We start from the raw sequence: 26,727 nt of genomic DNA, 5'->3' as shown, positions 1-26,727 counted from the left end.
CATCTGGTCACTCTCCATTTGGTTATCTGCATGGTTACTCTTGATCATGATCATGAAGTGGGTTGGGAGCTTACGAGTTGTTTTTTCACTTAAACTAGTTGGTTTTGTTCACTTATATTTTTAATGAATATACCATGTGGAATTGCCACGTATGAGACAGGCTGCACACAGTGATCAGACTGAGTATCTGGTGGCTTTGATTCAGACAACAATTTGTGAAATCTGTCATGGGGAAACTCAGAGAAGTGCCTTTTTCATATATGTATATAAAATAAATAAAACATAAAAGGCAGTAAATATGCATAATTTATTAATACTCTTCTTCAAACCAAAACAAACACAACTAGAAAATTGGTTAAACCCTCCAAAAAAACAAATGGTTTTGTATATCAGAAAAAATCCTCTTGTTGTTTTTTTGTGTAATGATAACTGCAGTTTTTGTCCTACACAGAAATTCTTTTCCATACAGCCTTTCACATTTTGTTTAGTTAACAGCCCGTATTAAAGTTGCATAGCTAAAACTACATAAGATAGAATGCAGCAGATGGTAGATGTTCAAAGAGTCTACATCTTTCTCCTTGATGTTCAGTATTTCAAATGCAGTTGCTGAATAGAACCAAGAAATGCTGAATTCAGCATTAAAGAACTAGTGAATACATGAAAAATCATTATGGACTACAGACAAGAGTACAATATTAGAGAGAGAAAAAATTAAAAAATAAAGCCTTGTATAATGGTACAAAATGTTAAACACTGGCTGGAAAACAGTAGTTGATGAATTAATACATATGAAGTCCTTAAATAACATCAAAATTGAAGTCTCTGTAGTTGTTATGTCTTAAGTATATTCAAAAATTCTCCCTCCTTTTTTACAAGACACTCTTTCTGTTCTTTCATGCCTTGAACATTCATCTTCTTTTGCAGTATCACAGACCATTTGGTAAACATAACAACTGAACCTCCTGTTAGGTTTCTGTTCTATATGCAATACAATATCTCTGTCAAAGTAAACTTCATGACTGTAAGTCTGAAATGAGAAAAATAATTCTGATTGCAGTCTCAATTTCCACAGCTTGATAACAGTATCATAGTTTGATGTATCATTTAGTATAGTAGTATGTATCTATATAGTGTAGTCGTATATATCTAATATAGTAGTATTAGAATATAATTTAGTAATAGTATCATTTTCCTTGGGGGGAGAGGAGGAATATATATATATATGTATACATACATTTTTTATTTCCGTGATCAGACAGGAAATTTGTGTGGAGGCACACAGTCTGCCCTTCTAGAGAAAAGGCAGAGTTTTAAAGATATTCTGTGTACCTATTTTTGGGAATCTAAGCACAATTTAAAGCATTTAAGTTGCCTATACAGGCAATTATAAGAGACACCAAAGGTGCTGAGTAACTTAGACTACCTAAGTTAGGTACTTAAGCTTGGGCTATATGAACTGCCCATTGCACCTTTCCAAATATACACACAGCAGGGTCCATGCTTAATTCTATGCATGAATAGTTACGGTTTAGTTAAGGAGACTATTTACAAGGTGTAAAGCTAAGCTGATGTAACTAGCCAGACAGTGAGAATTCAAGTTGATAAATACTTCAGAAAGAACTAAAGAAAAAAAAACAAAGATGTAACTAGCCAAAAAACATTGATTTCAAATAATTAGGATTTTCTGATAAATTAACTACTGTCTGATGGAATACTTAATTTTTTTGAGTCATGATTATATTTAGTACAAGTCTCATCCATAACACTAAGCAACACTATTTATCTATCTACTTCAAATCTGAATGAAAAATTAATGCATTTAATGGTAGGTAAATAGGAAAGGGGAAATGTTAGTGTCAACAACCAAACAAAAAAAGGAATGCTCCTCACCACATCCCAGGATTCCAGTAATGGAATACTCTTAAGTAGAATCCCATGTTCATTACAGCGTAAATCAAGGTGAGCTCTTCCATCAGCTCCTATTTCAGTAACTGCCACAGTGGATAACAAATCCAGTTCATCTTCGTAGTCTACAATTTTGAATGTCTTAGGAAAAACAAAGCCTTAAGTTTATATATGAAACAAATTCACATTCCCTGAAGAATTGGAAAGTATTTTGGCATCACTTTGCCTGCCTGATAGCCAACAAGCATCTTTGCTAACACAAGGTTTCTAACTTAGGTTGGTGATATTCCTTAAGACAGGAAGAAAAGAAAGTAATGTTCTGAACAATGTACAAGTAGATGCATTTTAGATATGATAGGATAAATAGAAAAACAGATGGATAAAGAATTAAAAAATGAACACAGCTAATGGTTACAGGCACTGCAGCCGTCTTGCTAAACTTCTTTAATCCATACTCACTACATCAGTTACCTCTTGTTCTGGGTCATCATCCAGCAAATTAAGACGCTTTTTCACCACTCGACCAGAAGATGTTACAGTAACAGAGCTGTTCACCTTTGGAGAAAAAAATGGCCCTGGACTTAGAGCGTTATAGTTTCATCATATCTAATTGGCAACATATCTAATTCACGTCTCCTGCTTTCTGACCTTGCTTTAATCTCTGGAATTGTGTCATGCCTTCTGCTCCTGACCCTGCTTTAGTCTCTGGAATCTTGTTTTATTTATCACAATACATAGCTTTATTGCTGCTATCTGTTCTTTATGAAGGCTTATGAACTTGGTGGCTTTAAGTGAGGTACAACTGATGTTACTAATTTACAGGTTCTCATTCCTGTGGAGGTGGCAAAGTTTCTCCGCTACCATTTTTTTTTTTTAGAACTGGAGTTACTGGAGCCAAGATGTTGGAATGAGAATGAAGTCACCACCAATTTGCTTCTTAATCTTAATTCCAGGAGACAGACAAAGTAGCGTCTTAAACCACAGCTGCTTTCATTGCATTCATCATCACTAATGCAAAAAATATTCAAAATTGGCATTATCAATACTTTAATGGAGGTCAAAAGTAAAAAGCAGATTACAGACAGGATTCAACAACTCTAATTTCTTAGTTTTGATTCCAACAGAAAGTTGTCTACTCAACTCCTAAATAATTGAAGGCAATCCATTAGATGACAAAGCTTATCCTTTCTGAATTAAATAGAACTCCTGAGTATAGATTTTTAATATACAAACTTTTCTCCTAAGAAAGCTTCAAAATTAATATCACTGACTACCAGGGACTTTACAGTACTCATAAATGATTAAAAAAAAGGTCTTTGCTTTCTATAAACTATATACATTGAAGGAAAAGGAATGTAGCCTTACAAAAAACTGTTCTTCCTAATTGTGTTCTTTGAACTTTTTTGACATTTGTGATAGAAAAACCATAAAAGCACTCTAAAAGATTGCAGGAAACAATGGAGGTGATTTAATAGCTCATTTCTGCCAGAGGTTCAGATCATCCCCTTGCCACTTGGTTCTACTATTCTCTACTGTTTCAGCTCCAGTTCAGCTCACCAAGTAAGCAAAATTAGTACTCTTTTTTTTTTTTTTTTCTTTTTCCCCTTCTTTTTTTTTTTTTTCCCCAGGGTCGTTATCTACTATTATTGCACTGAATTGGCTCCCCAAGGGTTACCTGAATGCTAAACTTGTCACAAGTGTGCAGGTATACACAGTAGGGAAGAGTCCAACTTCTTGAAGGAATGTACTCTCTCTGTTATCTTACAAAGACTCACCCATAATGTATAAGACTTGAAACATTTATAGCATTTGTATAATCAACTTGCAGAGCATAAACAAAATTATCCTTGGTGACACCTTTATTTGAAGGAAATCTGCCACCATCTTGTAAGTATGTTTTACATCACTGATACAGTTATATTGCACATCTTTGACTAAGACTGTGGAGAACTTAAAAAACAACAGCTTGAGGATTCAGAAAACTATCCTGAAAATATAACTTGTTTTCAAAATTTCTTTCATATAGCTTTAAAAAGACCAATGAAAACAAGGAGTGTCAAAGAGCTTTGAGTTATACTCATTAAGCACATAGATTGCTCATATACATTCTCAGAACACCTCCTAATTGCTCAAAATTATGCACTGTCATCTCAGATGTTAGAAATTCCTGTTAAAACTCACACAGTTTTCTCTGTTGGCCGTGATTATAAAGTCTTCTGCAATTTCTATTTGGTCTGTATTATTTTCAACTTCTTTAAGTTTCAAGACTCTACCAAAGAGACAAAAATCACAAAGTGAGTATACATTCGTATCCATTTACTACAATACTTCTATATTTTTAATCTAAAAGATCAGCTCTATTAAAGCCACCAGAAATAACTGAAATTGAAATAAATCATTTTTATAATTTATGTGTATCACTGAAATTTTAGCGCTGTTGTCCTGAATATTTTTAATATCAAATTCTACTACTGCCTGCAAATACACACAGTCATCACCTAGAAATCTGCAGATGTTTCTTCCAGGGCTCCTGATTCTGACAAATTTATAATTTTTCCAGTCCTTAGGAATTGATGACAGTGTTTTGGCCCCAAAATAATCAAACTACTGAATTTATTCAGTTATGCAACTTTCTGTCTAGTGAAAACAAGTCTTGAGGAAAAAAAAAAAAAATCATACTTTATCAAATTTGGTCCCACGTGGATTATTCTGCCCGACATATCTGGATGGAAATATATCCAATCAGGTTCCAGTGAACAGCATTTCATATCTTGTATGCCATTTTTTGCCTGAAGAAGGAAGGGAAAGCTTAGAATATTAGTATACTTAAAGCCTCACAGATCTAAGTAGAGAAGAAATACACAGCTCTTCTCCACAGACCTCTGAAGGTTTATAAATATTACTCTGTTAAACATGACCAGAAAAGAAGGCAGAGGAACAAAGTAACAAATGAATAAAGACTCCAACAATTCTAATTCTCAAGGATACTCCACGGAACTGTTTCAACTTTTCTTTTAATTTGCAATAAACACTCATTTTGTACCATGACAGTATGTGCAGCCTCTCCTAAAACTATGCAAAATGAAATGAAACCTACATTCTGCAAACCCTTGAACAATTCTAGTAATCTGAGAAGACATGAGAAACGTAGTAGCACAAACTTCATCTTGTGCTTCAAGCCTCAGGCTCAGCCTTCCTTGTGCACAGATATTTATGGAGCATGTAAGCCTACAGTAACTTGTGATTTCAGATGCAAATGATGTAAATTGATCAAAATCTTCAAGTTTTGGCAGGTGCTTTCTGCTGTTAAATTCAGCTGACTAAACATTCAAATTTTCAAATGCATGGACTCATGTAGAAAAAACTAGATGGGAAAGGTTTGCACAAGTCCCTGTGAATCTAAATTGATCTTCAGCTATGATTATGAAAGATGTCCCGAAGCTAAAAGAGACAGGAGGATCACCGATTTGATCTAATGAAAGAGATAAGAACATTCACATATGAGAAGTTTTTTAGTAAAGAATCCTCAAGTGAGAGGCCAGAAACTCTTTATATAAATAAATTCATGTCAAATGCAGATCCAAAATAAAATTTGAGACAGTCATCTCACATAAAAAATTATATGATGAATAGTACATAAAAGAAAAAAAAAATAGGGATGCTGGATTAAGCTGAGTAATAACATCTTTCTAGAGAGAGAAAATGTACAAATCAAAGATAAACCACAAACATTAAGGAAGCTTGTTCTTAATTTCTTAAAATGCCAACTGGTAGGCTGCCCAATTGGAAGTGCATTAAGATGTTACCACACAAGGAATTAGGTATGAGATTCTGCTCGACTCTTTAAGTTCTGAATACAATGCTATGTAGCACTGGCAGTGCTATGATTATATTGCAATGAAGGAAATACCAGAAGCAATAGTAATTCAGAAGAAAATATGACTTCACTGGATGGTAAATAGAATGCTGTAAGACAATCCCTGTGAAGGAACCACACTGGAAAATGAATACTTCATTACCTCCAGCAATGCTCAGAAGGAGAGATGAGGACAAACATGACACACATTTATTTCAAAGAAGCTACCATCTCAGTATATTACCAAAGCATTGTCTTTCAGAGAACAAATATAGAAGACTCCTCTATGTTTTTTCTTGTTAGGTGTGATGATATAATGCCAAGGAAAACCTCCAATTTGAAATGCATTCTCCAGAGAAGATGCTTCAAATAGCAAAGGTGGAGTATCTGCAAACATGGGGTAACGTTAAGACCATTAGTAGAAGAACAATCATAATTCTGTTGATCCTCACAAGTCTAAGCTGCAATAAAGCTGTTAATTCTTCAGAACTTTTGAAGACAAGTGGAAATATGCTGGCTGTTATAATTCTTCTAGCACCAGTGACACTTTCTCACCTAGCGTCCAGGCACACATACATACTTGCAATTCCCTGTGGAAGGTTACTGAGTTCTCACATCTTCATGCTGAACTACCTTCCTGATATCTTTGACTTACTTCATTCCAAATGAGCTGGATACGCAAAGACTTAGCAAATAGTTAAAATCAGTCCAGCTCATCTGAATGAGAGTGGACGTAAACCTGAGCAGATCACATGGCAGTCAAATCGCATATCAAAAGATCACTGTTCTCTTGAGAAAAACAGTACCAAATAGCTAAATGTCCTTTTCTGTAATACAACAAAATAGTGTGGACCACAATGAATTCAGTCTGTAGCTGAGTTCTTAGAAAAAAAACAAAACAAAACAAAAAATCAAAGAATTCTTCTAATTAATGCCAAAGGAGTCTAATTCTATCTTGATTTCAGCTGGGATAAATTAGACAGATGTAACTCGCCATTCATACAAATATTCTGTTGTACTAAATGAGAAAAGTGTCTTGGAAAGAAATGGCCTCTACAAAACTTTATAAATAAAAACAACTTCTACAGCTGCTTTGACTCCAGTTTTAAAATGAAAGAAAAGTTCTTTTTAACAGTACAGAGAAATGCTTATTAAAAAAAAAACAAAGAAAGAAAGAAAGAAAAAGAAGGACAAAACATGGAGGAAATCTGCAGAGGGAATTTAAGCAGGCAGTATGTAAATACTCATGCTGAATTATTGTGAGGAGGGCAAAGTTCTTATCCAGACTTTCTTTTTCCCAAAAGTCTGATCCAAATTTTGTCTTGTCCTTGCCCTGCTTAGTCTAGATAATTAACCAGACCATAGCTGATGGTGCCAAGATTTTGCAGGACATCGGCAATTATGGTTATATAGTGCTTCCCACTTTTTCTTTCATGTTTCTCAAACATAGCCCTTTATACTGAAAGGAATCACTCTGCTGTCATGGAAATGAAGTTTTTCCTGAGCTAGAGAAAGGTTCTCTTCCTAGATGTCTTTTGGACTAACACATAGGAAATGGGAGACTATGTGCGAGACGTAACAAAGTATACAGTTTATGAAAACTGAGGTAAGAAATCGTGGAGAATGTTGAGGATGGAGGCACAAGCAGAGGACCTGCAATTATTAACATCTGTTAGAAAATGAAAAATAGGTCAAGAAAACTTGTAACATTTCACTTTGTAGACTTTTTTATTTTAAATAATGAACACATAATAAGGCCCACAAAAAATTCTACTGGATGGACTAAATGGTAGGTTTAAATGTTTATTCCAGTAATACAACCATCTGAAGCAGACAGGCTACTGCTAAGATATGCTCTTCTTTTTTATGCTCATTTGCCAAAAAATTCTAAGGCTGCAGCCACCTCTGCAGTAGCGTGACTCTGCTGCCTCAGCTCCCCATCACTGTTACGTGTCACTTGCTCTTGTTGCTCAACATTTTGTTTTCATTATTCCTGAGTCCTTCCCCTAGCAATGCGAGTTTTGAATCTCTAGATTGAGCTTCTTTGTTCATTTCCTTAGAACTCTCAAGTCTCATCTAAACATAAGCCACGAAGTTGTTCTTGGCAGCACTAACATGTATTTGTTCTAATTTGTTGTGGAAAAGAAAAATGATCTTCTCTGTTTCTTGTTAATTGAATTTACTGAATCCTATGATAATCAATCAAATTACAATTTTACATTCTGGTCCTTCAGAAGATGACATAATGAAGATCTATAGTTACCTTTTCTTTTCTTTCAACCGTGGCCAAAATTAAATTTCTTACCAGTCAATAGCTATAAAAGTTGTGGTAGGTACATAGTAACCCATGTGTTTTTATCTCTTTATACCACCTCTTGGGTACCTCATATACCATAAAAATAGCATCATATTTGAAAGGATTGCCATCCCTTCTGGCAATTTCTGTAGGGAGAGTAGGACTAAATAAGTAGGAAAATTCTGAACAGTTAAATTACAGTAAATACAAGTTTAAACTCTGAAGCTGTTAAAATCTTACTCACTGAAGCATTACATTACATTGAAGGTTCAGTCAGCCATTTCACTCTTAGAAGAGAAACAGCTCCACAAAAAAACCACAGGAATGCAACTAGCTGCAAACAGCAGCCACGGAAAATGTTCATCTAAGTTCAAAGCTTCCTAACCACAAATTTTTAAATATAATTCAAGACCAAAAACCTTTCTCCCCCAGCACATGGGTTTTGAATATCATAAACAAAAACTATAATGATTCATAAGACATGAGAACATATCAACTATAGAATTCCTTTCTAAGCTCCCACAGTGTTTTCCAAAGGGCCTATAGCATTACATTCTGGTTTAGCAGAGGAAATAAGGAGAAATAAGGAGACATCAAATACAGTAGCCTATTACTGTTTTGGTAAAACATTGCATTATACTTGAAAGCTTTAACTATCCTGCATTTTAATCTTTGTGTATTTCCTCAAGTTTATGTGAATCAGTTTTGGTTTGTATGCTATTTTCTAATATTGTTTGTAAACATAAAGATGAAAAACATTTTATGGGAACAGCCTCCTGTAAAGTACTTACTACAGAAACCTTCAAAAATTAAAGGAAAAAAGCATGCCTTATTTGATTTTAGTGAAACTTACTCCCACCTCAAGTGTCTCACTTGAACTTTTTAGACTTTGTAAAGAGAAAAAAAAGTTTCACAGCCTTCGGTCATTTATTAAGATTCTTATTATCAAATTCTAATGTTAGAGGCACCAGTAGAGACGAATGTCAGGCTTCAAAGAAATTAAAGCCATTAGATAAAGCAGAACGTTGATAAGTTAGTGATTTGAGGCATGAGGATTGTTTTTAAGGTATCATTTCTACTTTCCTCGGGAATTAACCTTACTGAAACTGGCACATTTCCAATAAATAGAAACATCAAAATGCAATTTGGACAAGCTACATACTATCTCATTGAATTCTCTCTGCAGGTCAGATTAAATTTTCTCTCATCTTCTGCTTATGTGCTATATACAGTTTTTAAGTATCAATAACAGCTGTGGTAGCCCTTCCTCTTTCCCTGAGCAGTTCTCTCAAAGATAAGGAGAGTGTTTCCATTTTGTGAATTACTTGTGAGGTTTTTAAAATAGATTATGTGCTGCACTAATTTGCTAGGTAAGTCACAGAATCATAGAATGGCTCAGGCTGGGTGCTATTTAATTTATTCTTGCAATTAAAAGTAAAGAAAAGCATGAGTGTACTATAATGAATCCAGAAATAAAGCAACACAACATTAGGACAGTAATTTTAATGTCCTTGATGCTAAAAAGTCATAAATAAACCACATAGGACAAGATAATAGAAAGATCATAAATACCTGTTATTTTAATGTTACATGGAAGACCAAATGGATACTTTCCCACAACTCCCACTTCACCATTCCAATTGAATTCACATCCCAGATCAAATGGCTGCTCCATGAACTAAAATAATGCAGAACAATTCAGCTTCATTGATGCATATTTACTTGCTTTTTTGTTTCTCCAAAGTGCTCCATTACTACTGCATTCTTTATCTTGGTAGACACTGCTCAAAGTCTTAATTTGAATTAAGATCCGACTTTTTTATTGGAAGAAGGTAAACTTAAAAGGTTCACTGTAGTTCAGGTTCAGATCAAACAAACTTCCATGCCCATCATTTTCTAACTGTAACATTTTCTTTTGTAACTACAGACTGTGCACAAAAAGCAGCACGCTCTGGTCCAGCATGTGTTGAAATGCCTGTCCAGCCCTGTTTCTCATGTTTTGCCACCTGTGACTGGCATAGCTAGAATTTTCTGATAGTGCATCTATTCATATCTTCAGGCTGTAAATAGACATAGGCAAAGATTCTATCTTTCAACACAGTCCCCATTTACCTATGTGATGTTACAAGTACATTAATGATTTGTTGCCACAAAATAGCATGGACTATATGAAAAATTTCCCGTTACCTGTTCAGAGATAGCCTGGAAGTTATAGAGCCTGACCAAACCCATGCTATACATTACAATCAGGATTCCGTTAGAAATAGCAACGTCTGTTACATTGTTACCAAATACCTGTAAAAAGAAAAATATTCTATTAAAGAAGAAATAATTGAGAGAATGAAAAATCCAAAATTAAGGATATAATCTCAGTAACTAGATTCCTTTTCCTATAACCAAAGTTTTAGTTTAAGAAGGTTTCTGTACCTCATCTGTTCTGCTAAGTTTTTGTAATACTTTGCATTGCAGTAACATCTGTGTCAGGTAAGTCATATTCTACAAGAACATTTATTCCCTAATTAATTCTGAGTATGTCTTCATATCACGTTACCCAGTTATTACAAGACATGAATAGATTGTATTGCCCAGCATCCCACAGGAAGTCAATAGGAAAGCTAACAGTTCAATATAAAAGTACTGATTGCTGAACCTCTCCATCATCAGGGTAAAATACTAGTCTAATCATGCCTCTGTGCCTGTACAGCTGTACTAAAACTAAACTATCCAGCTGTCAAGAGTACAGATCTTCTCCAAATCCAAATTAGACACATACATGAAAAGCTGATTACCCCGTTAGAGATTATGCAGTATTCATTTGTGCTACTCTTTAGAACATCTCCACTGAAAAAAAAAACAACACAAAAACAAGGAACAAACTCTTTAATTCTTAACAAACAAATTCTTAGTATTTAATGACAACATGGGAAGTTGGTAATCTTTTTATACTGAAATGTTTGGAAGACCAGAGTTTTCTTTTTTTTTAAATTCAGAATAGCTGTACAAAGAAACAAGTAAAACAGGCTTAAAATCAATTAAAGAAAAGAAACCCAAAGGCTGGAATACTCCTAATTCTTACCCATATCTTTCAGACTTCATTGTGGTGCACCATCTCAGTAAAACTGCTGCATTACATGCATTCTGTAATATCAAGAGTAACTAATCCTAACTGTAATGTAACAGTTACACCCTACCTATCCCTATCAGGCTTAGCATTGCATTCACTAGTTATTTCCTTGGATGAACATATTCTCAAATTCCAAATTCTACCCTGACCTTAATCCTAGTAGTAACAGTTACTCTGATAAACAGTACAGGCCTAATTGAAGAAGTTTTTTTGTTTTTGTCTTGGAAGGGACCTCAAGGATCATGAAACTCCAACCCCCCTGCCACATGCAGGGCCACCAACCTTCTCATTTAATGCTAGACCAGGCTGCCCAGGGCCCCATCCAATCTGGCCTTGAACACTTCCAGGGACGGGGCATCCACAACCTCTCTGGGCAGCCTGTTCCAGCACCTCACCACTCTCTCTGTAAAAAGAATACCCTTGATACTGGTAAAATTTGTGCTTTCCAGTCATAAATGCTAATTTTAAACAGAACAGTGCCCCTAAACTTTCACAGGTCCAAATAAAAAATGGTTAAACCTCCTCTTCCACATCCCAGCCTTAGCCAAACCCAGCATGAGCTAAAACCCACTGGTAACTCTGGACCCCAAATGAGACTGTAGCTCACGGAACTTTGAAGACAGATCCTGCACATTCATACTGTTCCACTTGTAAGATTTATCTAGAACACCTATGACTTAAAGTATGTTTTTAACCAGAACACCAGAATTTCCATCAGCTTGACCATCTAAGTGTATGCTTATGTAGAAGGTCACAAACCAACCTCAGGAAGGTTGTTTCCTCTTGTCTGATAAAGACATATATTTATACTGCACCATTTGGTATCTATGATAATACAAATTTGAGTCATTTGTAACTGTGTATAGGATCAATAGACTATTACTAAAAATGGGTCAGAAGCGTATCTACGTATGAAGAGGTGAAAAGAATACTACACTCTACACTTCTTTAGACTTTAATTACAGCAGCTGTAAGAACTGAAGTTCAACACATCAAGGAGTAACCCAGCAACAATTCATTAGCATTGTCTCTTCTGTAATTAAGATTCTTCCCCCAGTGCTTCCAACTGCCAGACACTAAAAGAACATCATCGCTCATTAAAAAAAGTTGTGTCCTGAAACATTAAGTATGACTTCTGAAATCGTGGGACAGTTGCCTAAATCATGTCTCTCATACAGCTACAGTGCAGATTAAACCTACCTTTTTGTTTATTTCTAGCATTCCAATAAATGACAGAGGCAAAACTTGGAAGACAGCAAGATGGAACAGTACAGACTGTTGGATACCTGCCTAGGAAAGAAAAAGCATTGAACACACATTATATTTGAGGTATTTACTGGCATTAGGATGTCTTTATATTTTACCACAGCAACAAAGTATAATGTCTCCATATCTGTCCTTGTAAATTTGTGACTGGTCTTGTAAAAATTAAAGAACAGTTTTTCAACAAACTTACCTGCCGTGCTGCTGCAGGGAGTTTATTCTGAGCTGACTTCACAACCATTACTTCTTGAGGAGTATCCCAACTTAGGTACCTATTTGTGATAAGGAAGACCTATCTTAATCACTGTAAAATCATTTAATAATAAATACACTATTTCATGCAAAATGTAACCTATTGTAATTAGGTGGATCCCTGCGTGCAGGCAAACTGCTCAGTATCTGACTGGAGAAAGGCATCTGAACTGTTTGTTCTTTTCAATAATGCAAAATCCACTGGACTAGATGCCAAGAACAGCTTATTCCTTATACAGTTGTGTGAAAACTCTGAAATTATGAACGTTCACTGTCTTATTTTTATTCCTTCTCTTCACAAATCACTGCTTTCTTATTCTCCAGTCCAAAGAAGACTTCCAGGAACTCAAAAAACCATGCACCTTGACAGAAGCAGTAACTGCTGTTCTGTGGATAAAGTGGATAGGATACCCTATGGAGAAGAATGTTCGTAAGTTGAAAACTGCTCACTTCAACCTTTAAACATATTTTTCTTATGTTTTATGAAGTTTGCTTTGCAGTTCTTAGAAGTTTGCTGCTGGTATGTTGCTATTGCACTCTCAAGGCTATAAAATCATCAGAGAAAAGTCAACGGTAGTCTCTTTGTTGGAATTTTGTGTGTGTGTGTGTGTGTGTGGCTTTTGTGTAACTTGATACCAAATTTGAGACTGTAATATTTAATTTGCTGAAGTGATTCTAAAGAAAACAGAGAGCAGGAGAAATACTCCAGGAAAACTGCTAGACAAACAAACCTGTGTATGATTGTGTTCCTAAGGTTTTGTGAGCTGTCTTTCACTCTAAGACATTCAAAAACTATGCATCCTCTGATCTGCAGGGAGCATTTTAAGTTAATCTATTTACATCACATTCAATCACCAGCAGCAATGAAAAATCTGGGAAAACATGGTAAAGTCTGATGAGGAACTTGGGGCTTTGCTCTTTCCCCCTTCTCTGTATTTGCAGCAAATTCCCTCCAATTAAAAAATATTTTTTATAGTCCTTTGGCTAGTTATTATAGAGGTTACCCTCCCAAAGGAATCATCAAAACAAGATTTTCTGAATGCACAGAAATTGGACAGCTTACTATAGGTGCAAGATAAACACGATTCCTCTTCTCCAGTTTAATACTAATGACTGTTAGCTATATATACCCTAGCCAATGTTTAATACCTGAATTTGCAGCAGGAACCTGCAAGGTATACTTTTTCCAGTATTTCCCCACAATCAGCAGAGAGACGTAGAAGCCAGTTCTGCACTGTTAAGACTATAAGGGAAGGTTTATAGTCTGATGGATTTGGTAGCATTTCCCCCTGTGTAACAAAAAGGTTATCATAAAGAAGTCTGTACCAGGATATTACATAATAACAAGACAGAAATAAATATACATTCCTCAAAAACTAAAGGTGGAAAGCTTCCTGATAATCACATCAGAATCTCTTAAGTTCATGTCTGTGCTCAATAATCAGCTGTTACACAATTAATTTGATGCCACACTTCTTGCAATGTAATTACTTTTTTCTAGAAAATACACTTTTTATGACTTCCTTGCATTACATAAATGAAGTATAACTGCTTATCAATACAGCTGATATCAAATCTTCATAAGAACATTTTATAAGTATTGCAGAAAAAAATTGCTGAGTGGTAACTCAACATTAACTGCTTACTTTTGGTGCTTCAAATATGCAAATAATATTCCTAGGACAGTGCACAAGTGAAAAAATCCTCAAGAAGGGGAAATGTTCTCTACAAATACTCCAAGGAGACTAAGCTCTTACAGCTTAGAACCGAGACAAATCAGTACACATATGAGCACCCATAAAGACTGTGAAACAGGCAAATTATATTAGAACTGTTAGTTGCTTCAGAAAAAGTAACACAAAAACGTAACCCAGAAAGACAAAGGATGAGAAGTCTAACAGTGTGGCATCAAATGTGTCAAGATTTTACAGCTATGGAAAAGTTTATCAGTTTGAAGTCAAATGGAAAATCCATTTGTAACAATAATGAACAGTTTCAATTTTGAACTAAAAGATATTCAAATTGCATGATATTACTATACCATAGGCACTAAGAAGAACAATAAGAAATACTGATTGCATTTTTCATTTCTCTTTCGTCGTATGTTCCAGACTACAAAATATTATAGTTTAAAATTCCACCAGGTGAATCAGACATTTCAAACCAAACAAAATAACCCATGGCTGAAGAAATACTTTTCTTTACGGTGCTCAATGAAAAATGGCTAATTGAATTGACTAACTTCTCTTAAATTTTACCTGTTTTGTGAGAAAACAGAACAAGCTTCAGTCTAAATACTGCAGCAAGACTATCTATGTATGAGTATCTATGAATGTAAGGGAAGAAAGGAGGAAAATTAATTAAAATAATTAACTAGAAAGAGGAGAATAGCTTGTGGACAGAGTTACTTCAATAGGCCTTTTTATATATAAAATGTTAACATCTGGTAAAAAAACCAAACGAAACTCCCATTTGCTGCCCTTGATAACTCAAAAATAAACAAACAAAACAGAATTTATGTTGTAAGGAATTAGAATGGAGTTGCATAAGCATAAAGGCACAATTTTTAAAATCTTCCACAGACATTCATGAAAAAGCACTTAAATGCACTGTTAAAAAATTCAGACTATACCCCTAAGCATACATTCTGTCAGAATAAGCATATGATGCAAACCTTGAATGACTTTGCTCACAAAAAGTGTTGACAGTTAACAGGGAAAGAATGCTCTATTCTAAATCTGTTCCTCTGAAAGATATTAAATTTGTTTTTGCAAAACAATGCTCTAGTAAAAAAGTATTCTTACCAGTGGGCATTCCAATAATAAAGCATCTTCTATTTTTTCTGACTTAGAACACTTTGGCTTTTGATAAAGTATTCTTGGCTCTTGTGCAATGCTGGAGGAAAATGATTGCTAATCATTAGTCTACTTTATAACTACTTTCTATCACAAGTAATTTCATACACTTATATAAATCCTACCTCTTTTGGTAAGTCAGAAATCTGCATGCCTTAATTTTCCTTTGTAAATGCTATCTGAAATTGCTCTCAAAGTAGGCCTATAAACAAATGTAGTATAAAGTAATGCTTAAAACCAAACCTTTTCTAAGTTTTTGTTAAAGCAAGCAGAACAAGATATACTTAATAGTACTGTTGTTACTTTAGTAATATCCACTAACAAGAAAACATATTCCAGAAACTAAGAATCATATTGAAGCCTTCCTCTAAAGCATTTCCAGAGTTCCCTTTCCTAATATAAAGGCATAGCATAATGTACAAATATTTTTAAAAACCTGATACTAGCATAAAATCTTCATAGCATGTGTAGTTTTCCCCTTAGGGAGAAGTTGAGACAAAGATAAACCTTCAAAGACATTTGTCTTTTATGTTTTATATTGCACAGTCTCAATATTGTTCCGACCATGGCTTAAACCAGTCCTACTCCCTACTCCTTTCCCACATGGGATGGGTGAGGACTAATGTGAGCAGGACCCCCCGGCCCTACTCTGCCCTGTGCTGCTTCTGAGCTGTGCCTCTGCAGCGTTCATGGAACGGGAAAAGTATGTCAGAGAACTGAGCTGCTCAAAAGTAAATTCCACTCAGCTCACAGGGACAGTTGAGAAGGGTAAAGTTTGCTATATGTTACAAACAGTTGTGATGTTAGAACTGCAAGCCAGGTCAAACTTTTAATTGTAAATGTATTACCTGCTGATACAGCATCGGTAGTTGTCTAAGTAAATTCTTCCTCTTTCGTAAGCAATAGGAGATGCAGAATGCGTCGTCCAAACATTCTTGAATTTAGTACTTTCCTGAAACAGACAGAGGCTATAACTGTGATGGACTTGTGAAAAAATTGCATTTGGAAAATCCTTGCTCCTGCAGCTTGATAACTGAGTTTAATGGAACTGGCAATTTTCGTGTAAAAATATTAAATCAAGGACAAAATCCCCCATTGTGTAAATACGCACATAGCATTCCTTTATGCATAAGTAATTGAATTTACTGAGCATTGCTTCCACTTTACTCTTGGTGCCTGGTATGAAAGGTAGAAAAGCTGTCTGTACAGTTGTTTGCAACATCAGCCGGAAGCGGCACATCCTCACGTGGATGGTTAAAGGTGCCTATTGCAGCAGTAATTGTTCTTAAATGAAACGCATTTAGTCTGCAACTGGCGTAATTTCTCTATTTCTGCAACAGAAATGTCACTGACACGTTAAGGGCATGTTTGTTTACCTGCAGGCCTCTGCTGATTTTCTTATTCTGCTTTGAGAGCTCCCCCAAAACGTTACCGAATTAATATTAGCCATCTTAAGGGATGGAAGAAGCAATATAAGATCTCGTAAGACGCAATTTCTAACGTGATCGTGAGATTTACAAGCGCTTCTGCTGTTACTTCACCACAGTACTCCGCAGGTTTCTGAGTCTCCCTAACACAGATACCCGTTTCTACCTCTCGGCTGCACTGCTATTCCGTCCCAGACTTTTGCCAACGCGACCCGGCGACTTCCGAAACGCGCGTCCCGCCCGCGCCGCCCTCACCTGGCAGAGGATGGTTCTCAGAAGCCCCATGTTCTTCCGGAGGGCCACGCCGGCGTCCCGGGCGTAAAACCCGCGGGCCCTGCGGCCGAGCAGGCGGCACACGTTGGGCGCCCGCGGCGCGGCCCTCCCGGCTACGGCGGGGCACATCCTAGGCGCCCGGGCGGCCCCGCCGCTCGCCCGGAGCCCCGAGCCGCACGGAGAGGCCGCCGACGTCACGGGCCCGCGGCCGCCTCGGCCCGCCCGGCGCCGGGGGACGCGGAGCGGGGAAAGGCCGGAGCAGCCCCTCCGGGCCGGGGAGCGCACGCCGGAACCACCCGGCCGGCGCGGGGAGCGGAGGGCCCGCAGCGCGTCGCCATTCGCGGCGTGGCGCGTTACCCGGCACGCCGCCGCCCGCCCCGCGGCCCGCCGGGTACTGTAGTTCTAAGGGGCGGAATTCGGCGGCGCGCCCGCACCGCGCCCGAGGGGCCGGGGCTGCCCGCGGGGGCTCGTCGGGAGAGGCTTCGGGGCTCCGAGTCCGCCGGCCGCTGCTGCTGTGACCTCCGGGCGCCGCCGCACTGAGGGACGAAGTGAGTGCAAGCGCACGAGCGCGCGGAGGTGCAAAGGAAAGAATTCCACTCGAGATTCCGGCTGTAAAAGGCAGGAGAGTTTTGTGGGAGATCCTTGAGTCCAAAGAAGAAATGCAGCCGAAGCTCAGATCTGCTCAGGTTCCGCCTGTGGGTGCTGGGGGCGCGGGCCGAGCAGGGCTGTGCTGTAGGGCGTGCGGCGGCACCGAGCCGAGTGAGCGGGCAGCCAGTGTCCTGCTGTGCATGGGAGTGGAGGAGGGTGTTGAAAACTCTGTATTTCCGGGCTCTGCAACACCTCCCTGAGTTGTGTGATACTTATTTCTTTAGGGCTGCTTCTAAAAGTCGTCACCGTCATCAACAGCGTTTGCCAGAAGAGAAATTGGACTTCTGGAGACAAGCTTGTGTTCTTTCCTCCAAAGGCCCAAATGGGGTAATGTGCAAGCTGTTGGTCTTTGTGTTTCTGTGTCTGTTCTCCAGGATCCCTGAGTGGGACCAGGTGCCTTTGCTGGTACTGTAACAGCTATGCAAGTGCAGTGCTGTCGTGCTGTGGTGCATCACCAGTGTTTAGGTGCAGCAAGAGAAGGTGCAGGTGGGGCAGTTGTGGTTGCCCCACTGGTGCTCAAGTGGTTCTGCACACTGGTGGTCACCTCAGGGTGATGCAGACATCCAGGATCTTGCAGAGATGTAATTTAATGGGGGTGGTCAGTGTAAGTTACGGATCAGTGAAATCCTCATTACCGTTTCTGTTCTCAGCAGCATCTTTAATAGTAGGAAAATGATGTGTTTTGGGTTGAGACAAATGATCTTTGGTTTGCTGATAAAGTTATGCATTCGGCATTTCACAGAAAGTAGGGTAGAAAAACAACTGTAGTAATTGAAAGAAGTACTTGTACTTACATGCATAATAAGAATATAAACATGCATTTTCTTTTTCACTTACCTAAGCGCCAGCCAGCAGAGGGTGCACAGGTTAACCGGGAAGCCTTAGTTCTGAGCTGTGTTTGTCACTGATGGCTTCCTCTTGATAGTAACCTTGCAAGTAGATGAGTTCAATAAATCAGTTTTCTGTTATATTCTGATGGATATATAAGAAAAAATGTGTTGAATTATCTCAGGAGAAAAGGGGAAAAACAAAATATGGGGGGAGAGGGCAGTAAAGGATTATGCAGAATACTTACATATTTAAATGCCATACAAAAAAGTCCTTACAAACATTCTGATATGTGGGAAAACAGTTTGTCTGTAAAGTTAAACAAATGCATGGGTTTTTGCAGGATTGTAACGTAACGAGTCATGCTTACATTTTTGTCTTCATTTCAGTGATTGAGAAATTTGTACTGAGTGCACAGTATCTTCCACACTTCAAGTTTATACTTATGTGATCTCTGAGCATGCCTTTAGTAGGTGAAGTAGCAGAACAATAAAATCTGAAAGTCACATTATAAATAGATTTAACACAAAATGGAAATTCCTTTCAAAAATGATGCTAGGATATAGAAAAAAAAAAATTACCTTCAGCTAGAATGAAAGTATTTTTCACAAATTGAGGTATATTTTGCAGTTAAAATTCCTTACTGAAGCTTTATTTTAAAGTCAGAATAGTCTTTGATAGTGAAGCCAGAACTTCTACATCATAAATTGAAATGATACAGTTTCAACAAAACATTTATCCTATATACATATATATATATGGAAGCTTTTGTTTTGACCAGGACAAATGTTTTGTTGAAACTGTGCGTGTGTGTGTAGATATACTGAATATAAAACTGTATATATATCAAAAATAAATATATATAAATATGTGTGTGTGTTAATAGAATCACCACATTTGGGGGACAAGCTTCTGTAAGAGTTTTTTATCCCCTGACATGCCAAGTAAAAGAAGAAATAGGAGCTCAAGTTAGTTTAGAATGGGGCTGATTACATTAGTCACTTATAGCAAGTTAGGAATTGAATTCCATATGTTCATACATACAATTAATTCAAATAAAACACTTTTGTTAGTTGTTTCATGTTCATGGCACTCACATTGATTAAAGCAAATAAAATACATCTATATTTCTGAAGTAACCATTTCTTTCTTTGTTGTTGGCTGTTCATGTATCTGATCTTGCAGTTGCCATTGTTTTATCTTCATCTGCATTTTTTAACTGTTTTCATTACCTTAGAAACATATTAAAGATTGCAGTTGATTCCCTCAGTACTGGGGATAAAGCTTTCTTTGCTTCCCAGACAATCAGATGCATATGCCAGTATGAACTAATGTTGCAGTTCATAGTCTCAATTGAAGGTTTTCCCTTTTTTTTTTTTTTTTGTGGGAATGGTGCAGTGATTGCTTCTTTAAGATAAAAGAATAAAGATAATAATACAACTCATAGTTTTGTAAGATATTGCAAAAATGGTTTGTGTTGCAGAATAATCTCAACAGGAATATCAAGGGAGAATAGTGGCTATTCTCCAAATTAGGAAATTAAGTAATAATAATATTTTTAAACCCTGAAGGATTTTTAGCTCTCCGCTTGTCTTTAATAATAGTCCATTATATAGTACATAAACATACATTATTTTATCCCAAATAATATACCTTCAAGCTATGTTGCAGTTTTCCTGGATGTGTAATGGTCTGAGTAATTTTTTGCAGGAAAAAAAATATTATCATCCTTCCTCATCTCTATCTCCCATTGCCTTTGTACAACCTATTCTTTTCTCAACCTGTTTGCACTGAAAGGTAGTGTAGGAACAGTCTTGTCTTTCTTAACATTTTTGTATATGTGGTTAGAAGTACATCTGCTTGCTGGTTGGTTGCTTGAGTCTTGTTTCTTTGCATCTGCTGTTGCTTTTTAACCAATGTAAACTGTTGCCCTGCAGGAGTCAGAGTAGTATTTTGTTTCTCCTTATTAATCAAAATAGTTTTGTTTTTTTTTTTTTCCTTTGATGTAGGCAGTGCTCTTCAGTATTTTCTGAAAGTTGCTGAGCGCCCACAGCACTGGGGTGGCTGCATCATTCCCAGTGATGATGCATGAGAAGGAAAAACAGTTGAGAGTTTTAGATCTGCTGAGTTTGAGAAATTTGGAAATACATTTGTCTTTCAACTGAGTACTTTCTTTAAAGCGAGTCATTGAAGGACTAATCATGAAGCCCCAGAAGGGCATGTTTTGTTACTTTGTAAAATAGAATAGCACTATGTATTCACTTAATGAGTCAATTTGGTTGATAGCAAAGATGCTTTTGTTCCTTGCTTCTGTCCTTCCTTCCTGTTCTCTTCATTTGGCCTACTCTTGGGTTGTACCTGGATCTCAGAAATACTGAACATGTATTTAGAAAAAAAACTACTGATAATTCATAGTTAAACCTTCAGTGCTACCACTGTCATAAAGACTTTTTCACTTTGTGTTCATGATCACTTTTACTACTCGCACCTGTTTTGTACAGCTAAGCTGTTTGATGGTGATAAAATATGTCAGTATATACTTTACAGGAGGGCATTTGGATTTGATTATCAAGTGTTGTGCTTCTAGGTTCCAAGTAGAACTAATGCTACAAAAATCACTGTTTCTATGATATCTTTCTGAACAGAAATGTAATGGAAGCTGTACATGGTCTTCCTAGTACATGCTCATGTTTTTCTTTGTAGTGGTGACTCTGCATACAGGTAGGTAGGCTCAGTGATTGCAACTGGAAGGACTTGTTAGCTCTGCAGCAATAAATCAGTTGCATATCAAAAGGTTTTCATCATTAACTTAACTGAAACTAGTTTCTCAGACAAAAATGGGGAGTTATACTTGTTCTTTAATTTCTTTCTTTTTTCCTGACACCTATTTCAGAATTTATGCTTCTTAAGGATATTATTCATCAGTGAAGTGGTTTACATATGTTTTGGTGTGAACTTCTCTGTTTAAAACAAGATTAGAACAGTTCTTCTCTCCTACATCTCTAATTTTATCTGTGTGGATGTAACGGCTTTGAGGTTTTAATGCCAACATCTATCATAAATGTTTAACTTGTTGTCTACCTGGCGGATGACATGTGTGCCTTCTTCTGCATGTTCACCTTCACCCAGCTTTTCCAAAGGTGCTTTGTTAAATTGTTTGGGAGGGGAGGATTTTCTAAAGGTTATTCCTTCTTTGTAGCAGTAACAAAATTTTAAGGGCTAAAATGTGAAGCTCCACAGGGGAAAATGTATCTTCTATTTGCCTGTGAGCACAGTTACTGAGTGTGTAGTTTCTTTAAAGCTGTTTGTTTGTTTCTTTTTTTTTTTTTCCCCCTGAAAAGCAGTTAAAGCTTCTACAAAAAAGTTATTTTCAATGTAGTGTAGTGTCATGATAAGATCCTTAAAGGTAAAGGTTGGACAGCTTAATAATCAAGCTGTCCTGACTGTGTCTCTGAACAACGAAATAATTCCTGATTCTTTCATTTTTTGCTGACATTGATTCAGGATATGATCGTCTTATCTGACAAAGAGAAAAGTCGATTGCCTATTTCATTAATAAAATCAATTAGAGAAATAATCAAGGAATGACTCACTTCTGAAAATGAAAATTAGTCTTCCAAGCAACATAAAAGCTCTTGGACCTTCTAGTAGCCAGACTGCCCATTGATCTCATGATCTGTGGATCACTGTATCTCTTAGATACGTACATGCCTCCAAGGAACTTCTTGATATTAACACTGGATGCAACAATGAACTTAACTTCCCCACTTTCCCCCATCTTTGCATTTTCTTGATGTTTCAGAATTTATCAGCTAAACTTGTGTAATTATCACTCAGAGGATCATATTCTCATAAAAAGAGCTGCATCTCTGGATTTTTACTGGTGCTGGATCATCTTAGTCATCTGACTATAATTTCCATCTGTGCATCTTTTCATGTTCTTACTGATATTTAGAAAGCCAAGAAAAATTATGTGACTAGCCTCCCAGCTGAATCATTGTATTTTATGCTGAATATAAATGCTGTCACAGGAAATGCAAGATACTAACTCAGGTCTTTTTGAATGACTGAAGGAAGAAGAGGATTTGTAAACAGTTTGCAATGTAATCATGGAATCTTTATCCAGACACTTTTATTATTTAATGATGATAATTTTTTATCAAAAACTTGTGATTATTTTTGTGGTTTTGTTTTGTGTTTCTTTTCTACTTGGTTTTGTGACCAAGAAGATTGTCTTAATGTAAATTATGTTTTGCAGAAATTGTCAAGGTGTGGTAGATTTTATGCCTCATTGTTACTATTTCATAATGTTGCATATGTGTTAATAATTATGCATCTTGTCATGAAAAATGGTTCATGCATATTTTCAGAGAAGAAGTAAAATGGATTGTATTAATTTAAGTGTAAACTGGACTTGTTTTAGTTGTTCAGCCACATCAAAAACAAAAAGCCATAAGGAAAGCATAGAAATTTGAAGAGGTTTTAATGCTTTTAAATAGGATTAAATGTTGCATTTTCCCCTTATGGTGATGCCCCATATCCTGATAGAACATTGCAGGCCTGGTAGCCAAAATGTAACAGTGTATATATTTGGCATTGGCAGCAAGAAGGTTAAAAAAACATTTTGTTTAATCTTAGACAAACAGAGAGAAATTTTAATCTTATTTTTTCCTCTTGTTTTTCTGTAGGCTTAAAATGAATAAACAATGCCCTTTTAAAAGAATGACTCATTCAAAAGTATACCTTAAATGAGGAATTGTTCATTTAATTGAAGTAATTCCCATGCCAGGCTTTGTATTGATGTGTACAAATTAATCTGTTTTTATTCACGGTACAAGACTTGTGATCAAATAGTAGGATTTTCCTCAAGATAAAAATCTTCCTTTTGTTACCAATTTGCACAGAGTGTTTTCTAATAATGCCTGTACTTAAACTGTGCCTGTTCTTTTGTAACTACATTTTGTATTTCCAGTGTGCTAAATTTGTATGCGTGGCATATACAGCAGAAGCACTCAAGAAAAAAAAAAAAAAAGTACTAAGAGTCATTTTTAAAGTCATATGCAGAGCAGCTGAAGGAAAAAAGAACAAAGGCACATCAGAGTATATCTAGGAGGAGGAATATTTCATTTTATTTATCTCCTAGAAAGCCTACATTAACAAGGGTATGCCAAAAAAAAAACACCAAACAAATCCAACAAGACAAAATTCTGGTACTAGGTACACACATTTGTTATCTCTCATTATTGGTACTGTGTGAAGAGATTCCATCTAAAGTAAAATACAATAATATAAGACAGCTGTACATGTAATAGAAAAACCACAAGCATTTTGTAAGTCACATGACAAGAGAGCTGAAACTAGATCATCTTGAAGGTCTCTTCCATCCCAAGGTATTCTCTGAGTCATTCTATGAAATTAACATCTAAAACCATTGATTTCTAAGGGGGCATTGAGTGGGGCTCAGGAGAATACGAAGCAGAAATTCTGGAAGGCTTTCTGGTGTGTAGCATTGACACTTTTTGAATCTTTCATTTCTTGTGTAAAAGCACAAAACCACAATCACAATTCTAGTATTGAATATTTGAAGACTGTTTCCTGGTGAATGGGATGAAAAATGTGGAGTCCAATGACAATATGTACCCTTTTGAACAAGTGGTTTGATTATCAGTCATTCTTTGCTTGTCTTTTTCAAAGATGCAATGTCAAACTTGGTTTATTGTTTTACTGCGTTTATTTTTTTTCCACTGGCAGTTAGGACTTTAAAATTACACCCAAAAATTTACCTTTCTAGTTATGTTGCAGTAGCCTACTTTGGGACTACTTGTGCTTTCAGCACACTCAGGGGATATTGCTGCTTTCTAAAAAGCATTTAAATTCATATTACAGTAAAAGATCATTACTAAAGTTGATATTGGTTCTTGATTATTTGACCAGTTTCTCTTCTAAGTGACATAAACAACTAAATTATGGCAAAACTGTAATTTGAGTTAATTGTATTTTCAGATCTCTGAACAAAATGAATTTCATTACAAGACTTTCTGCTTTGTGTCTGAGAAAAAAAAGCAATATGCAGCAAAGTCACCAGAGTAGTCGGCGGCCAGCTGTTCCACTTGGATCACGGATTTTAACTGACCCTTCTAAAGTTTTTGAGCATAACATGTGGTAAGATATCTATGTAAGGATGATTTTCATATTTGTCTGTATATTATTTACTATAATGAATAATGTATATTAATACATATGTATTATATGCTGTTGCATGTATATATATGTTTATACATAGATATATAAATAAAACAATAAACTAATTGAATTTGAAAGGTATTGCTAAAGAGGACTTCGTATTGTCACAAACAGCCTTGACGCTGTGAGTTTTCAGCAGCTCATGTAAAAAGCTGAGTATGTAGTCATGTGATGAAAGTCAAAATAGTTCTGCAATGAATTAGGAAACAGAAAGTGTAGAGGATAAGTAGTATATGTTTTAATGGCAGAAATTTACAAAAATGTTGCATAATGGATTAGCATTGTATTCTACAACTGGCACCATATCAAAAGGAACCTGTGTTCTTCTAAAAGTGTATTGAAGATCTTACAGGTAATTCAGCAGAGATTGCATACAGTGCATAATGGTTAAAAACAAAAAGAAAAAAAAATAACCAAAAAAACAGAAAAAAGCAAATCATAATATAAATAATCAATATAATAGCAGAGAAAACATTAATGTGTAAGTGTTAATAAGAGTAATAATTGCCCTGATAAGCAGCCATGCATTTTTAAAAGGTATTTTTATGATCAGTGGAGGGGGGGGGCAGCAAACAGTGTGAATCTTGGTGAATGCTGTTGGAAAACTGTCTTAGGAAATAAGATTGATAAGACTAGGAGTTTCCTCTGTGGAATGGAGATGAACAAGTTGAAACTATACAAAACTGTAAGTGGTAAAGAATTGTTAGAAGAATCTATCTAGGAAGTAGGAAAATGTCTTCCAATGATATCAGGAAAACCAGGATTTTTTAATCCTGTAGTTCATGATTTAAGAACAAGGAATATTGATGGAAGGAGAAACAGGGCATTTAAAGGCTACACAAGAAATCATATTCTGTGTAGTTTTTAAATATATTTTGAATTCTGCCACATGATTTTTGAGAGCAAATATTTAGCAATATCTGAAAACAGACAAAATGTGGCTAATGATAATGAAAAGCTAATGGATAACATAACACAGGGATAACAGACTACAAATTTCAGGGCTTAGATTTAAGGCATAGAAGAACTAAAAATTAAGTTACTTGTATATCACTAATTATGGAACAGGAAGATGCTTAATTAGTTTTAGAGACAGTGAACTCTTTTCAGGATAGATGTTAATCCTATTCTTAATTAAAAATGCATATTCCTCAGCCCAAATGCAGTTGGATTTTTTATCTTAATCACTTCATTTAACTTTTACCTGACTAATAATTTTTGTCTATTAGACACTGAAGCTTTTTTTTTTTTTTTTTTTTTGGTCATTTGCTTATATTTTAAAAGCAAATGTACAAATGTATTTGAGAAATTGCAGCTAATTTGTGATTGTTTTCCCCAGAAGATGATTGTGGAAACTCATTTAAAGGCTGATTCTTCATCTACTTTTTTTTGCAGGGACCACATGCAATGGTCACAGGAAGAGGAGGAGCATGCCAAGGAAAAAGCAGCAGAGAACTCACTTGTGAAAGTCCAATTGGAAGACCAAGGTAACAAATCAATAATTGCTTAAAAATCCGATTAGAATACCAATTATTAAAGCATTTCAGGATGCTTTGAAATCCAATATTACTCCTTTTATTTTTGTGTTCTCTGGTCAAAGAGGATTGTCCTTAGGTGTGTTTTTCTAGTACTTAGTTTGAGTGATTTTGCTTTTTGGAGGAGCAACAGTAAATGTGTAAAACAATTAAATCAGTTTGGTGCAGTTGCAAGGATAGACTCCTTTTGTAAAAGTTCTTTATAATAAAATTCCTACTAAA

General features: G+C 36.2%; 2 protein-coding genes across 8 annotated transcripts in view; one reads left to right on the top strand and one right to left on the bottom strand.

Moving 5' to 3' along the window:
- Positions 1-270: 270 nt before the first annotated feature.
- On the bottom strand, positions 271-17,553 carry DCAF17 (DDB1 and CUL4 associated factor 17). Of its 2 annotated transcripts, XM_031599482.2 has the most exons (14): positions 17,234-17,553; positions 16,400-16,503; positions 15,501-15,591; positions 13,846-13,985; positions 12,638-12,716; positions 12,382-12,471; positions 10,245-10,352; positions 9,630-9,735; positions 6,006-6,148; positions 4,585-4,694; positions 4,087-4,174; positions 2,377-2,460; positions 1,891-2,046; positions 271-1,027 (listed from the first exon to the last, which is right to left on the bottom strand). In XM_031599482.2, exons 1-14 carry the CDS (start codon positions 17,378-17,380, stop codon positions 839-841), a joined length of 1,635 nt encoding a protein of 544 aa, XP_031455342.1. In that variant the 5' UTR covers positions 17,381-17,553; the 3' UTR covers positions 271-838. The 2 variants fall into 2 exon arrangements, with proteins under 2 accessions (XP_031455342.1, XP_031455344.1); XM_031599484.2 differs by lacking the exons at positions 6,006-6,148; positions 9,630-9,735.
- The window catches only part of METTL8 (methyltransferase 8, tRNA N3-cytidine), a 31,670-nt gene continuing 17,364 nt past the window's right edge, over positions 12,422-26,727 (top strand). For 3 of the 6 annotated variants that reach the window (XR_016468265.1, XM_090144017.1, XM_090144016.1), the window contains exons 1-4: positions 12,422-12,510; positions 13,021-13,126; positions 24,731-24,889; positions 26,366-26,457. Coding sequence is in view for 5 of the 6 variants with exons in the window: in XM_090144017.1 (XP_090000143.1) it covers positions 13,053-13,126; positions 24,731-24,889; positions 26,366-26,457 (325 nt within the window). In the remaining variant the exon portion in view is untranslated. Of the gene's footprint in view, positions 12,511-13,020; positions 13,127-17,660; positions 17,938-18,123; positions 18,227-24,730; positions 24,903-26,365; positions 26,458-26,727 lie in introns of those variants that run through there. The other 3 variants (XM_090144018.1, XM_031599485.2, XM_090144019.1) reach the window with 3 other exon arrangements.

Source organism: Phasianus colchicus, chromosome 7 (genome assembly GCF_987193195.1).
Source record: "Phasianus colchicus chromosome 7, bPhaCol1.hap1.1, whole genome shotgun sequence".
NCBI lineage: Eukaryota > Metazoa > Chordata > Aves > Galliformes > Phasianidae > Phasianus > Phasianus colchicus.
Note: the sequence above shows the minus strand (reverse complement) of the source record. Positions and strands in the feature narration are given on the sequence as shown.